This window comes from Physella acuta, unplaced genomic scaffold (genome assembly GCF_028476545.2).
Source record: "Physella acuta isolate Inbredline_101_S28 unplaced genomic scaffold, ASM2847654v3 ptg001016l, whole genome shotgun sequence".
Taxonomy (NCBI): Eukaryota; Metazoa; Mollusca; class Gastropoda; family Physidae; genus Physella; species Physella acuta.
This window is the reverse complement of record NW_026732533.1, coordinates 188036-202362: the sequence shown is the minus strand read 5'-3', so window position 1 is coordinate 202362 and position 14327 is coordinate 188036. Positions and strand designations below refer to the sequence as shown.

Sequence of the window (14327 nt, the reverse complement as noted above, 5' to 3'; positions counted from 1 at the left end):
ACTATTAACTGAAGTAAAAAACAGAATAGAAGAACATTGGTTTCTTTTTAATTGTGTGTAAAATATATACATGGTTTCATTCTGCTTCTTTCAAAACCCTGAGCAGGGCTCTAAACTTATACAAAAACAATTTCTGTTTATCGATAGGGGTACAGATATTTTACACTTAAAACAATGAAATGGACAGGAAAAATGTGCAGGCGGTTTTGTGTGAAGGTTGTTTTACCTTAAGTTTAAGAAAAATGTAATAAGGTAGTTCATAATGACTGACTTTTAGAACATTCTAAAAAAAATATACAGATAATTTAATGCTATGAAATAAAATTGCAATGAAATGTACGTTCCCATTAACCCTACCGATAAAGCGGACTTCTTAGAACACAAACTGCACAGAAGTAAATGCAATGACGTGTGTCAGTAGGCAGTTAGTTCAGTACCAATTTATTTTTTTAGATTCAATAAAATCCTGCACCTGTATTACCACTGCACTTGTCAACTGGAAATCCTTTATTTGTTTTAGATACCTTCTAATCTGTTTAAATAAATCACAGGAAAAAATGCAAAATTATTGCAGACTCATGACTCCATTCACAACTATCATTGCACTTTCAGCTTGTCAATCTAATATGATCAGTTGGATTGTAATGATTCTAAAAGTTTCTCCATACAGTCTGTGACTTTGGTTTCTTTAAATTGGGACTCTGCTTGCTGTTTCTGCAGATAGATAGATCATTTAATTTTTGCAGTGTAATATAAGCAGCTAGTTTTAAATCTTTACAAAATAAATTAACATTAAATAGATATATGCCTACTTTAAATTTAATTAATTGTAGCCTTTTAAAATAGAGCTTTGATAAAAAGAAAATTTTCAATGTCAATTTCACCTCATATTTGGTTTGGATTTGTTCTTTGGCCCATGTGGCATACTTTAAATTCACTTGTTTGTCTTTTGCTCCTTTACCCGAGCTGACAGCCAGATATGAGGCAGACTAAAATAACAGCACAAGTTCAATAAAAATCATCTAGATCCCATATCAATTTGAACATTTTGGTAATAAAATTTATAGCTAATTAGAAGAAGTACAGGCTTATAGAAGTTTAAGATTTATGAATCAACTTACCAAAAGAAGGCCATTCAAGGCCCTGAGATTATTCGGGTTTAATTTAACAGCTTGAGAAAAGTATGTCCTGGCAAGTTCCATGTTTTCATTGCCACCTTGTGTGTAGCGAATCTTCAACAACAAAAATTATGCATGTGGTCAGTAATTCAAGTAACAGCTTGGGTAGCGGAAGGTTTGATAAAATACTCTAATTTCATTTAATGGTTAATTCTGTTTAGTGTGATAAGATGTATTTTCACTCTACCTCTGCATACTTCTGATGAAAAAGATGATTGTGAGGGTTGGACATTATCAATTCCTCAAGACAAAAAGCTGCATTATTGTAATCATGTTGTGAGAGATACAAATCACACAGCTCATTCCATGCTTCATAGTCTGTCATAAAACTTTAAAAAAAAAAAAGAGTATTTCAATTAACTCGTAGGTGACTTACTGAATAACCCTCCACCTTAACTCAAAATAAAAAGTCATGTAAATTAAATTTTAAATTGATACTTATACCAAAATAAATGACAGTTTAATATGTGAATATTTGGAAGAAAAAAAATTGTTGACTAAATAAATACGAAGTTCACCCTGATATTTTAGACAAGGCTCATTGTCTCTTGTACTAGGGCCTGGTAATGTCAAAAATTCATTCAAGCCACTACACTTTTAAACATTTTTTTTCTATTGGACAGATACCTTTTCAAATATTCATTCAACTTTTGAATAGCTTCTGAAATCTTTTGTCTTGCTTTCAAAATAGCAACTTGTCTTTTTCTTGCATACTAAAAAAGCAAATAATATTATTACAATACATGCAATTACATTCAACTACAGAAGCTAAACTCAAGCAAACATAACCTGTTTTAACTAGTATTATATTTACCATATTAGTTTCATCTTTCTCAAGAATACTTTTATACTCGTCCTCTGCTTCTGAGTACCTAAAAAATAGAATATATTGATGGATGAAAGTACAACCCAAAGTAAATTTAACTTCTTCACATACTACATAAGTTGCTATTTGTAGTTGTAGCCCTACATATGATTTTAAATTTTTTTTTTTTAAAAAGCAAGGTATCAAGATGAGACAACCTACTCCTCTCTAGCTTCATGAAGCATTCCCTGTAACCTTGCTACTCTGATGCTATTTGGAAATTTTTCATTCAGTTGTTGTATACATTGCTGAAAAATACAGTTTTACAATTGTATTTTGTTGATTTCTTAATTCTTATAGATTAATTAATACAAGAACCTACACTATTTATCATCATGGTGTATTATAATAGCTAACAAAGCATGAAAATTACAACACAATCTCTGACAACTTGTGGAATAGATTATACACAAATTATTTTACTTAATAAAATATTTTGTTATTTTGAAGAAGTAGATAAATTACTATATGAGCCCATTAAAACCCATGTAATAAAAAAATGATCTACGTTGATCTAAGAATAGATTCCCAGTGGTGAAGTATTACCTCAGCAATGTCATAACGCTGACAGTCAAGAGACGCTGCACAAACTTGCTCATACACCAACCAGACTAAAACAAGATTAACCATTCAATGAGAACAGAATTACTAAACATAAACGTTTGTAAAATAAAAATATGCAGTTCCAGTTAAATTTATTGTGTTACTTGTCACATTAAATGTAAAAAAATTTTTTTACCCTCATCTCCAAGTTTTGCACATGAATCCATTATGACTGTATCCCAGATGTTTACAACCAGATCAGAATCTCTAGTTTGTTCATCTCTGAACTTCTTTAAAATTGTTCGTGCTTCTGTAAACAAACAAAAAATTTGTCTAAACCATGTTTAAGATGAATATAATAAATAAATTAATAATTATCATGCATTGAAATAATCATGATATCTAGCAAGGCTAGTAGTGTGTTCATTCATCAAAGTCATGACCTGATAAAACTCAAATCAAAACCAATAAGCGGAGCTTGCACTCTTCCGGTCAAATGTAAATTCTGTTCTGCTGGATAACAAAATGCCAATTGTTCTTAATTTTAGTGTTGCAAGGGATTCCCCCCAACACAATTAAGTGTACATGTCAACTTATTATGCACCATTTAGGCTGTTGATTCTGATTTCAGCATGCTTTTCATTTCAGATTTGCTTCCATAGCATTTGTCCAACCAAGAACAAACTACAAGGCAGCAGTTGTTTGATTTTGGAGTTGTCTCTCCTATAAAGAGTTGCTTTCCACAGCGATCGAGCCTCATCTGCCCAAGGGTTCTAACTCAGGACTTTTTTGTTTAGCAACCATAAGCTTTGACGACTCAACCTTGCCGGCACATTGCTAATTTATAACTTTTATGAATATTAATAAAGTAACTCCGTAAGGCCAAGGTAGAAAAAAAAATTCATAAAAAACGTATTAATAAAAAGCCTACTATAAATAACTATAAAGACAAGCGTGAGTCACTTTATTATCTATTGCAGGGGTCTCCAAACTTTTCAGTCCGAGGGCCGCATTAACTATCAAATTTCAGTTCGGGGGGCCAGTTTCTTCCAGGCTTGTCTTTGATTTTTCTGGGCAAAGTTCCTCAGCCATCACCAACAAACGTTTTTTCCGTGGACAAAAAGATCTCCGCGGGCCGGATGATAGGACCTCGCGGGCCGCATCTGGCCCGCGGGCCGTAGTTTGGAGACCCCTGATCTATTGGATACCTTTACTACTAATGTGACTATTAATTCATAAAAAATTAATTAGCCATCCAATTAAGTCAAATTTAATGTCAGATAGCATTGTCTTTATGTCTTGACCAAAGTGACAACTTTGAACCGAATCTGTCAGTTTGAAGTGCCTGAAATTTCGCTCGAGCGTTTTGATGTAGAATGACAGACAGAGGACGCAAGTTAAATAAATGCTTGAAAAAAGTAGAAAATACCTGTACTGAAGGCATATCACTAATACACTGAATGAATTAGAGAACTAATCTAATAAATCTTAAAAAATGGGTGTTGGCATACAGGTTGTTAAAACTACTTTAACTTGCTAGCTAATCACTCTGCTAGCCCTATCCCTTACCCAAGTTCTCTAGAGTATGTGTTATACAAGTGACTGATGATGATGCAACAATGGAATGTCCTTAAAGCAGAGGGTTGGGCCTGACATTACTAGGCATATTTACTTATTAAGCACTTAGTTAAACTAGGATTGCAATTAGATTGTGCTGCACTTTTTCTCTCATTGAAAAAAGAACAAGAGCAGTTGTTGTGTTGCCCCCCCCCTTTCCCTCCCTTGAGCACTCTAAAAAAGAAGAAACACTAAAAAAAAATACCTTATCTCACAAATATTCCAATAACATTAACAAGCATAACCCAAAAACATATAACCAAAAATATCTTGCAAATTTTGTCAGGCTATTTAAGCCTATTAATTATTCCACTGGCTATGTCACTCATTTTCAGAATTTTCTCCTTGCCATTCCCTTCTATAGTTAGTATAGTAGCCTTTACTCGCCTTACTATTTTTGCTTTTCGTGTTTTGCATTTTATCCCCACCCCGTCTGTACTCTGAAACTCATAGATTCATAGAAGTATCTATTCTAGCTATCTAGATTCCGTTTGCCAAATCTAGATCTAGTTCATACAAATATTTTCGTTCTTGTTAAAATCTCTTCAGAATTCTTAGCTTCCAATTAATTTTTTTAAATTTATGCTAATAGAATTAAGTTGGTTTGCTAGATCATTCTAAGTTGTAAATCGTAGTAAGTTGAATCAGCAGTTATCGATAACAGGTAGGAGTTATATTTCGGTTAGTAACTTTAGTTCTATCACCGTATATACTTATTTTCTAAATACAATTATTTTTTCTTGTATAAATTATAAAGTCAAAGGTTAATTTATTATAAAGAAGCGACTATGGTAATGTAGAGGATATTTATTTTGTTATAGATCGTTACCTTCGACAGACATCTGCTGCGCCATTTTGAAAATAAAATACTTAATCAAATTATAATGAATGTCATAAAATAAATAAAGTGCTTAAATATATTTTCAATTTTGTAATCAATGATTAGTGCTTTGACATTATAATTATAAGTATTTAAAAATCAAAATATAAAAATCGTCGATATGCATGTGAATTATTATAAATATTTGAACTGTAATTATTGAAAAGCCAGTTGTACATTTGTATGTTTGGAATTGCCTAGCAACGAATGTGGATCTTGTGTAGATAGTAGAGCAACGACAGCTGCTTTGTTTTTAGTGTGAGCGAAAAATTCAACAAATAAACAAAAATGATTCCACCGAACGCATCTCTCGTGAAATATGACAATCCAGTATTGGTCAGCAGAAATACTGACAAAAAAACACCAAGGGTAAGAATAAGATTTCGAATTGAAAGTCTAACAGTCTATAGTCAACTCTAGTCAGTCTAGTGACTAGTTAACACTAACACTGTTAGTAACAGTTCTAGAAATCTAGAATCTACCACTATTCGTATTAAGTTGTATTAAAGTATTAACTATTATAATTATACATCCAACTAAGTTTAAAGTATTGTATTTATATATATTATATTATTGTATAGATATAAGTAAGTAGGCTACAACAACACTTCTGAAAATCTGTAGGCTGTAGAGTGTAGACTGCAGTATTCACAACTCAATGATTTTGAAGTAAAAACAAAAGTAGAACCTTATGCAGTATACATTATTTGCTAAATACTTCATGTATTTATGTAACAATTACACAGCCATTAGTGATTCATTAGTCCTGCTCCTATTATTATACTATTATCTAAAGTCTGAACTCCCAACCTTAAGAATTTTATTAGACTACTGCACACTACACTACGCTAGTTTGTTATTTTAGTAGGTACAGCTTACTTACTTACAATCATGATACACACACTTAACTATTACATGCATATAACAGTATAACTGCTAATGTAATTTAATCACTTGAAACTATCCAAGTATACTGAATAACAAATAATATGTTTTCTGTAGGCTAAAGCTCTGAAGGCCAGCCCAACACCACCCTCAGCAACTGGGCCTGTTCCAGCACCTCCCAAACACAGCAAAGGAGGTGCAATGGACTCCAAAGCCGCCCAACAGACTGATGAAATTTTAAATTCAATCCTGCCACCTAGGTAACTATCAGAGTTGTTTAAAAATTAATTTCATTATATATTAGCTTAGCTGCTTTTTTCCAGCATTTTTATACTTTCAATTTTACTATTAAAAAAGTAGGGATTAAGTAGGTAAGAGTATGGTGAAGTATAGAGCAAGTATAAATCATTATTCAATGGGAAATAACCAAGGCAAATTAAAAACTTGTTACATTGTTATTGCTGAATAACATCTTGAATATAATCAAATTTTATTTTAATGATTTTTTTTCCATGCAGATATTTTAAAATCTTTTAATGTTTTTACAGAACATTTTGTTACAGAATTTTACATATATCTAATAAATATATCTTCTGTTAAAAAGCTTACAGGATGCTTTTAATTTAAAAGAAGAATTCTTCAAAATCATTTTAAAATTAAAAAACAAAAAACTTGTATTTAGAGAATGGACAGAAAGTGGTCAGCTGTGGGTACAACAAGTGTCCAGCACTCCAGCGACCAGATTAGATGTTGTAAACCTTCAAGAGGAGCTAGATAGAAGGCTACAGCAGAGACAAGCTAGAGAAACTGGGATTTGTCCAGTAAGGCGAGAGCTGTATTCACAGTGTTTTGGTAGGTCTGGCCTATTCTATGTTGTCAAATTAAAATAGTGCAAGATTAATTGGAGATTCTCTCAGTCAGATGCTTTTTCAATGCCTCATTTAAGGATTCTAAAACAGGGGCCTTCCTAAATTAACATCATATTCCTGAGTAGGTGTGGGTGTAGGGGGGGGGGGGTCCTAACAATTTATGGCACATCAATTTTAACAACATATTTTTCAGTTTTAAAGGTTTATTTCTAATTAATATAATGTATACTACAATCTTAACTAGAATGAAATTCTGGAAACTATTTAAAAACCAGAATGTTGACTTAAAGAGTAATACTTATTTTAAGCTCTGGTGAACATCATATTTACTATACCCTTTAAAAACAGTGACATTCCCTTTCTTAAAAGGCTTGGGGTCATTTTACTGACGAATCAATTCATTGTAATTAGCCTTTGGGAATTGTAATCATGTACTTTACTGCTTTACCATACAACCCTCTTTTTCCAGTTCAGTTGGCAACGAATATCTCTAATATTATATTTGTTCATCAGATGAACTCATCCGCCAAGTTACAATTAACTGTGCTGAGAGAGGTCTTCTCCTTTTGAGAGTTCGAGATGAAATTAGAATGACTATAGCAGCCTACCAAACCCTTTATGAAAGTAGTGTTGCTTTTGGTATGCGAAAAGCTCTGCAAGCTGAGCAGGGCAAGGCTGACATGGAGAAGAGGGTACGCTTACATGTTTTAGATGTGTTTGGCTTTATAATCACTACTCTCTGATATAATGAAAAATTTCCAGCTTTTTCTTAACACAACTTATTAAAAGGGGTTCAAACTTTTATGGTGGTTTGTAACGAAGGGAGGGGTATTCAGAAATTGTGACAACACACCTTTGCCATTTTAAAAAAAAATTTATAACAGAAATTGTGCAGCAGTTTATTAGCAAATTTAACATTTTTGTAAGTTGTAATAAAAAAAAATCCATTAATGTACCTAATGTAGACATAGCTCAGTTGATATTTTAAAAATGAATTGCAGATTCAAAACAAAGATTGCAATGATGTCTGATTTTTTTTAATGGTTTGTGGCAATGGTGGATGTATACATCATGGAAAAAAGTGTGATATTTGAGGATGATCCCAGCACTGATAATTTTATAAATTTAAATATTAAATGGGAAAATATTTTAAACTGATCTACAAATACCAACAGTTAATAGAAATTTGCTAAGGGCAGATACATTTTTTAAAATGAAAAATTGATACTTTTCCTTCACAAACCATTGTGTAAATTGTATCCTCATGCTTCAGTCAGTGCTAGAGACCTCAAACAAACAAACAAACAAACAAACAACTCCCACCAATAAAGAGATACTAAATTTTATCAACAAATGTTAATACACAGTAGACACCATGCTCCACCTCCCCCCTCCACCTTTCAAAATGTAACATTCTAATATCTTGCTAGTAAACCTTGTTAAAAAACAGAATTGCTGAACTGGTTTATGGACTTTTAAAAAAATGATATTGCAGATCTCAGAGCTAGAGAGTGAGAAACGAGACTTGGAAAGACAAGTGAATGAACTAAAAGCAAAGTGTGAGCAGATAGAGAAACGTGCACAAGAACAGAGACAAGTTGAGGAAAAGAAACATACAGAAGAAATTCAATTTTTGAAACGAACAAACCAACAGCTTAAGGTAGAATTCTTTTTTTCTAATCTTACCATCAAAATATGTTTTATTTTATAAATAAAATGTACTTTTTGCCATACACATACCATTATTTTTTCTATCTAAAACTAAAATAATTTTTGTAACCTATAAAATGATTTGAAAAAAATGCATTGTTTGTGCCTTTGTGGTTTCTCAGATCCAATGAAACGCTATGGCAGAGAAGTTGCTTCAAATTCTCTTTTATCTTTAAATATATTTTATTCTTTAGCGAATGCAAAGTAGTAAAGAAATAGTAATTAGTTTTTTAAAATCTTCTTGATATGTGAATGATACGACAGCTAGAAAACAACAATTCAATAAGAATCTTTACTTGATCACCTCTTTCAATAGACTTATCTTACATGCATGTTCTTTTTAAGAATTTAAACTTATTTTTATTGGCCTAAATGTTTACCTTTCAGCATCCGTTTCAGAGCAGCAATAGGTCTAATAATAAAATTATGATTAAGTAAAGGATATAATTTAAAAACACTATTAGCAATTTTCACAGATGAAATTTTTTTTGCAAACAACTATACTAAAAATAACAATCCACTGTGTGTATGCTATGCTGTATTACTATATTGAGCTATTTTACTGACTAAAAATTTCTAATCTTTGCTGTTCAAACCATTTAAAAACAAGGATTCTTTGCTGATGGCTAGCACCAATATGGGTAAATGATCTGGGAATCAACACATTTCTATGCCTCACTTTAAAAAGTTCACTAGATTTTTGCATGGATTTTTATGTTATGTTACTAGCAATGACATAATATGCGACAAGTTGAACTTCACATACTCTCTCACTTTTCATACCTCACCAGGATGTCATTTTTATTTGATTGGTAACCAGCAAGCTGATACTGGAATCAGAACCATCACCTCATTTTAGTAGCTCTTTTCACTTAGAATATTCATTTTTTTCTTTTTGCATGAAATGTTGTCTTAGATAGGATCTAGCTGTGAAGTTGTTTTCAATTTGAAACTATCAATGCTTTGACATTTATGATCAAGCATTTGGAATAAATTCACAAAAAATTCTACTTGAATGGCCTTCATAATAATACAAAATTGATGTTATTGCTCAAGAAAGCCATATTCATAAAATTTAGAGTTCTTTTAGAATTATTGAATACACTATAAGACATAGAGGTAGACATTACAACATTAAAAAAATAATATTTTAAATTTATCTTAGATATATTTAAACCTCTTCATATGGGTTTAACCAAAATAATGTATTGCGATACAAAATAACTTTTTATTTCTTGATATTGTCTAAACATAATATTTTACATTCTTCCTTCTAAAAAAAACAGACTCAGCTAGAAGGAATCATCGCACCGAAGAAATAAATAACAACAGTGGTGAAGAGAATAGTAACAGCAGACGCAGTGTTGTCCAGTACCAAGAAGAGGAACTCCAGTATGAAAACAGACAAGATTTCTTGTCCAGTAATTTTGATTTTGAGTTTGATGATGACATTGAAGATGACATTTTATCTATTTGAGCATATTATTTCAAGGTTCAATTACCTTGTGGTGTGAAGTGTTGATCACTGTTTTTATAAACAAATAGTAAAACCTTTTTAGCTTGTAAGAAATATAACATCAAAATAAAAATTAAAAAAAGAGTTCAATGTCATTTTGAAAATTGTTTATACATGTCAACATTACTCCATTTAGTTGATAATTATGCATATTGTTGCTATGTTTTTATTTATTTTTTTCACATTTATTTTTAATCCAACTTTATTTTCTTTATCATTATATCAAGAAAATTTTAGGAGAAAATAGAAGTCACAAAATTTAAAATGTTTAAAATTTAAAATTCACATGTCCTTTCAAACTATATGTACTTAAAAAAAAATATTTCTCTGTGATATTCATAAATACTTGTAAAAATAAAATAAAACATGCCATTATTTGCATCATTTTTTTTTGTATTTTTAATATTCCTTTGTTCAATAAATAAAATTTGGAATTGCAAAATATAGCCATATAAATATTTCTATTTTTCTCATCCAGCACAATTGTACCCAGGTATTTTATAATTAAGGGTTTAACTTGTGAATGGTGCACATAAAAAAAATGTGAAGCAAATTGTGAAATGAGAAACAAAAATTATATTTTTCCAATAGACAGGATGGTTATCTTATTGTTTCTGAATTTAGTAAAAAGCCAAGCATAGACAACATCAAATTAACAAGTTAAGTTCATATTTTCCACATGAACAATGGCACTTCAGTTAACAAGTGCAGAATAAGTTGTGCCAACTATGTGCTGTGCCAACTATGTGCTGTGCCAACTATGTGCTAGTGTCAGTCTATGCCAACTATGTGCTAGTGTCAGTCTGTGCCAACTATGTGCTGTGCCAACTATGTGCTGTGTCAACTATGTGCTGTGCCAACTATGTGTTAGTGTCAGTCTGTGCCAACTATGTGCTAGTGTCAGTCTATGCCAACTATGTGCTAGTGTCAGTCTATGCCAACTATGTGCTAGTGTCAGTCTATGCCAACTATGTGCGAGTGTCAGTCTGTGCCAACTATGTGCTGTGCCAACTATGCTAGTGTCAGTCTATGCCAACTATGTGCTAGTGTCAGTCTATGCCAACTATGTGCTAGTGTCAGTCTATGCCAACTATGTGCTAGTGTCAGTCTATGCCAACTATGTGCTAGTGTCAGTCTGTGCCAACTATGTGCTGTGCCAACTATGCTAGTGTCAGTCTATGCCAACTATGTGCTAGTGTCAGTCTGTGCCAACTATGTGCTAGTGTCAGTCTATGCCAACTATGTGCTAGTGTCAGTCTATGCCAACTATGTGCTGTGCCAACTATGCTAGTGTCAGTCTATGCCAACTATGCTAGTGTCAGTCTGTGCCAACTATGTGCTATAGTGTCTGTGCCAACTATGTGCTAGTGTCAGTCTATGCCAACTATGTGCTAGTGTCAGTCTATGCCAACTATGTGCTAGTGTCAGTCTGTGCCAACTATGTGCTAGTGTCAGTCTGTGCCAACTATGTGCTAGTGTCAGTCTGTGCCAACTATGTGCTAGTGTCAGTCTGTGCCAACTATGTGCTGTGCCAACTATGTGCTAGTGTCAGTCTGTGCCAACTATGTGCTAGTGTCAGTCTATGCCAACTATGTGCTGTGCCAACTATGTGCTAGTGTCAGTCTATGCCAACTATGTGCTAGTGTCAGTCTGTGCCAACTATGTGCTGTGCCAACTATGTGTTAGTGTCAGTCTATGCCAACTATGTGCTAGTGTCAGTCTATGCCAACTATGTGCTAGTGTCAGTCTGTGCCAACTATGTGCTGTGCCAACTATGTGTTAGTGTCAGTCTATGCCAACTATGTGTTAGTGTCAGTCTATGCCAACTATGTGCTAGTGTCAGTCTGTGCCAACTATGTGTTAGTGTCAGTCTATGCCAACTATGTGCTAGTGTCAGTCTATGCCAACTATGTGCTAGTGTCAGTCTATGCCAACTATGTGCTAGTGTCAGTCTATGCCAACTATGTGCTAGTGTCAGTCTATGCCAACTATGTGCTAGTGTCAGTCTATGCCAACTATGTGCTAGTGTCAGTCTATGCCAACTATGTGCTAGTGTCAGTCTGTGCCAACTATGTGCTAGTGTCAGTCTATGCCAACTATGTGCTAGTGTCAGTCTATGCCAACTATGTGTTAGTGTCAGTCTATGCCAACTATGTGCTAGTGTCAGTCTATGCCAACTATGTGCTGTGCCAACTATGTGTTAGTGTCAGTCTATGCCAACTATGTGTTAGTGTCAGTCTATGCCAACTATGTGCTAGTGTCAGTCTATGCCAACTATGTGCTAGTGTCAGTCTGTGCCAACTATGTGCTAGTGTCAGTCTATGCCAACTATGTGCTGTGCCAACTATGTGCTAGTGTCAGTCTATGCCAACTATGTGCTAGTGTCAGTCTGTGCCAACTATGTGCTAGTGTCAGTCTATGCCAACTATGTGCTAGTGTCAGTCTATGCCAACTATGTGCTGTGCCAACTATGCTAGTGTCAGTCTGTGCCAACTATGTGCTAGTGTCAGTCTGTGCCAACTATCTGCTAGTGTCAGTCTATGCCAACTTTGTGCTAGTGTCAGTCTATGCCAACTATGTGCTAGTGTCAGTCTATGCCAACTATGTGCTGTGCCAACTATGTGCTAGTGTCAGTCTGTGCCAACTGTGTGTTATTGTCAGTCTGTGCCAACTATGTGCTAGTGTCAGTCTATGCCAACTATGTGCTAGTGTCAGTCTATGCCAACTATGTGCTAGTGTCAGTCTATGCCAACTATGTGCTAGTGTCAGTCTATGCCAACTATGTGTTAGTGTCAGTCTATGCCAACTATGTGCTAGTGTCAGTCTGTGCCAACTGTAACCTAGTGTCAGTCTATGCCAACTATGTGCTAGTGTCAGTCTATGCCAACTATGTGCTGTGCCAACTATGCTAGTGTCAGTCTATGCCAACTATGTGCTAGTGTCAGTCTATGCCAACTATGTGCTGTGCCAACTATGTGCTAGTGTCAGTCTGTGCCAACTATGTGCTAGTGTCAGTCTGTGCCAACTATGTGCTAGTGTCAGTCTGTGCCAACTATGTGCTAGTGTCAGTCTATGCCAACTATGTGTTAGTGTCAGTCTATGCCAACTATGTGCTAGTGTCAGTCTATGCCAACTATGTGCTAGTCTCAGTCTATGCCAACTATGTGCTAGTGTCAGTCTGTGCCAACTATGCTAGTGTCAGTCTATTCCAACTATGTGCTGTGCCAACTATGAGCTAGTGTCAGTCTATGCCAACTATGTGCTAGTGTCAGTCTTTGCCAACTATGCTAGTGTCAGTCTATGCCAACTATGTGCTGTGCCAACTATGCTAGTGTCAGTCTATGCCAACTATGTGCTAGTGTCAGTCTTTGCTAACTATGCTAGTGTCAGTCTATGCCAACTATGTGCTGTGCCAACTATGCTAGTGTCAGTCTATGCCAACTATGCTAGTGTCAGTCTGTGCCAACTATGTGCTAGTGTCAGTCTATGCCAACTATGTGCTAGTGTCAGTCTGTGCCAACTATGTGCTAGTGTCAGTCTATGCCAACTATGTGCTAGTGTCAGTCTGTGCCAACTAGGTGCTAGTGTCAGTCTGTGCCAACTAGGTGCTAGTGTCAGTCTGTGCCAACTATGTGTTAGTGTCAGTCTATGCCAACTATGTGCTAGTGTCAGTCTATGCCAACTATGTGTTAGTGTCAGTCTATGCCAACTATGTGCTAGTGTCAGTCTATGCCAACTATGTGCTAGTGTCAGTCTGTGCCAACTATGTGCTAGTGTCAGTCTATGCCAACTATGTGCTAGTGTCAGTCTATGCCAACTATGTGCTAGTGTCAGTCTATGCCAACTATGTGCTAGTGTCAGTCTATGCCAACTATGTGTTAGTGTCAGTCTGTGCCAACTATGCTAGTGTCAGTCTATGCCAACTATGTGCTATAGTGTCAGTCTATGCCAACTATGTGCTATAGTGTCAGTCTATGCCAACTATGTGCTATAGTGTCAGTCTATGCCAACTATGTGCTAGTGTCAGTCTGTGCCAACTATGTGCTAGTGTCAGTCTGTGCCAACTATGTGCTAGTGTCAGTCTTTGCCAACTATGCTAGTGTCAGTCTATGCCAACTATGTGCTGTGCCAACTATGCTAGTGTCAGTCTATGCCAACTATGTGCTAGTGTCAGTCTTTGCCAACTATGCTAGTGTCAGTCTATGCCAACTATGTGCTATAGTGTCAGTCTATGCCAACTATGTGCTATAGTGTCAGTCTATGC

The 14327-nt window shown here is 34.7% G+C and overlaps 2 protein-coding genes across 2 annotated transcripts; one reads left to right on the top strand and one right to left on the bottom strand.

Moving 5' to 3' along the window:
* Nucleotides 1-21: 21 nt before the first annotated feature.
* On the bottom strand, nt 22-5087 carry LOC131954627 (ER membrane protein complex subunit 2). The gene is made up of 10 exons (XM_059318405.1): nt 5033-5087; nt 2783-2896; nt 2590-2654; nt 2206-2291; nt 1993-2050; nt 1806-1891; nt 1366-1507; nt 1122-1232; nt 885-989; nt 22-714 (listed from the first exon to the last, which is right to left on the bottom strand). The coding sequence occupies exons 1-10, from the start codon at nt 5055-5057 to the stop codon at nt 631-633; spliced, it is 876 nt and encodes a 291-aa protein (XP_059174388.1). The 5' UTR covers nt 5058-5087; the 3' UTR covers nt 22-630.
* Nucleotides 5088-5274: 187 nt separating this feature from the next.
* Nucleotides 5275-10447, top strand: LOC131954630 (33 kDa inner dynein arm light chain, axonemal). The gene is made up of 6 exons (XM_059318408.1): nt 5275-5452; nt 6086-6228; nt 6651-6820; nt 7351-7529; nt 8333-8497; nt 9834-10447. The coding sequence occupies exons 1-6, from the start codon at nt 5372-5374 to the stop codon at nt 9867-9869; spliced, it is 774 nt and encodes a 257-aa protein (XP_059174391.1). The 5' UTR covers nt 5275-5371; the 3' UTR covers nt 9870-10447.
* Nucleotides 10448-14327: the final 3880 nt, after the last annotated feature.

Bases quoted from the DNA above. Each gene is read 5' to 3' on its own strand.
- LOC131954627 (XM_059318405.1), bottom strand. From the start codon at position 5,057: ATGGCGCAGCAGATGTCTGTCGAAG. The intron at 2,292-2,589 runs GTAATACTTCAC...TGTATTTTTCAG, and splicing joins AGCGTTATGACATTGCTGAG to CAATGTATACAACAACTGAA. The intron at 2,051-2,205 runs GTAGGTTGTCTC...TCTATTTTTTAG, and splicing joins CTTCATGAAGCTAGAGAGGA to GTACTCAGAAGCAGAGGACG.
- LOC131954630 (XM_059318408.1), top strand. From the start codon at position 5,372: ATGATTCCACCGAACGCATCTCTCGTGAAATATGACAATCCAGTATTG. The intron at 6,229-6,650 runs GTAACTATCAGA...ACTTGTATTTAG, and splicing joins AATTCAATCCTGCCACCTAG to AGAATGGACAGAAAGTGGTC. The intron at 7,530-8,332 runs GTACGCTTACAT...ATGATATTGCAG, and splicing joins AGGCTGACATGGAGAAGAGG to ATCTCAGAGCTAGAGAGTGA.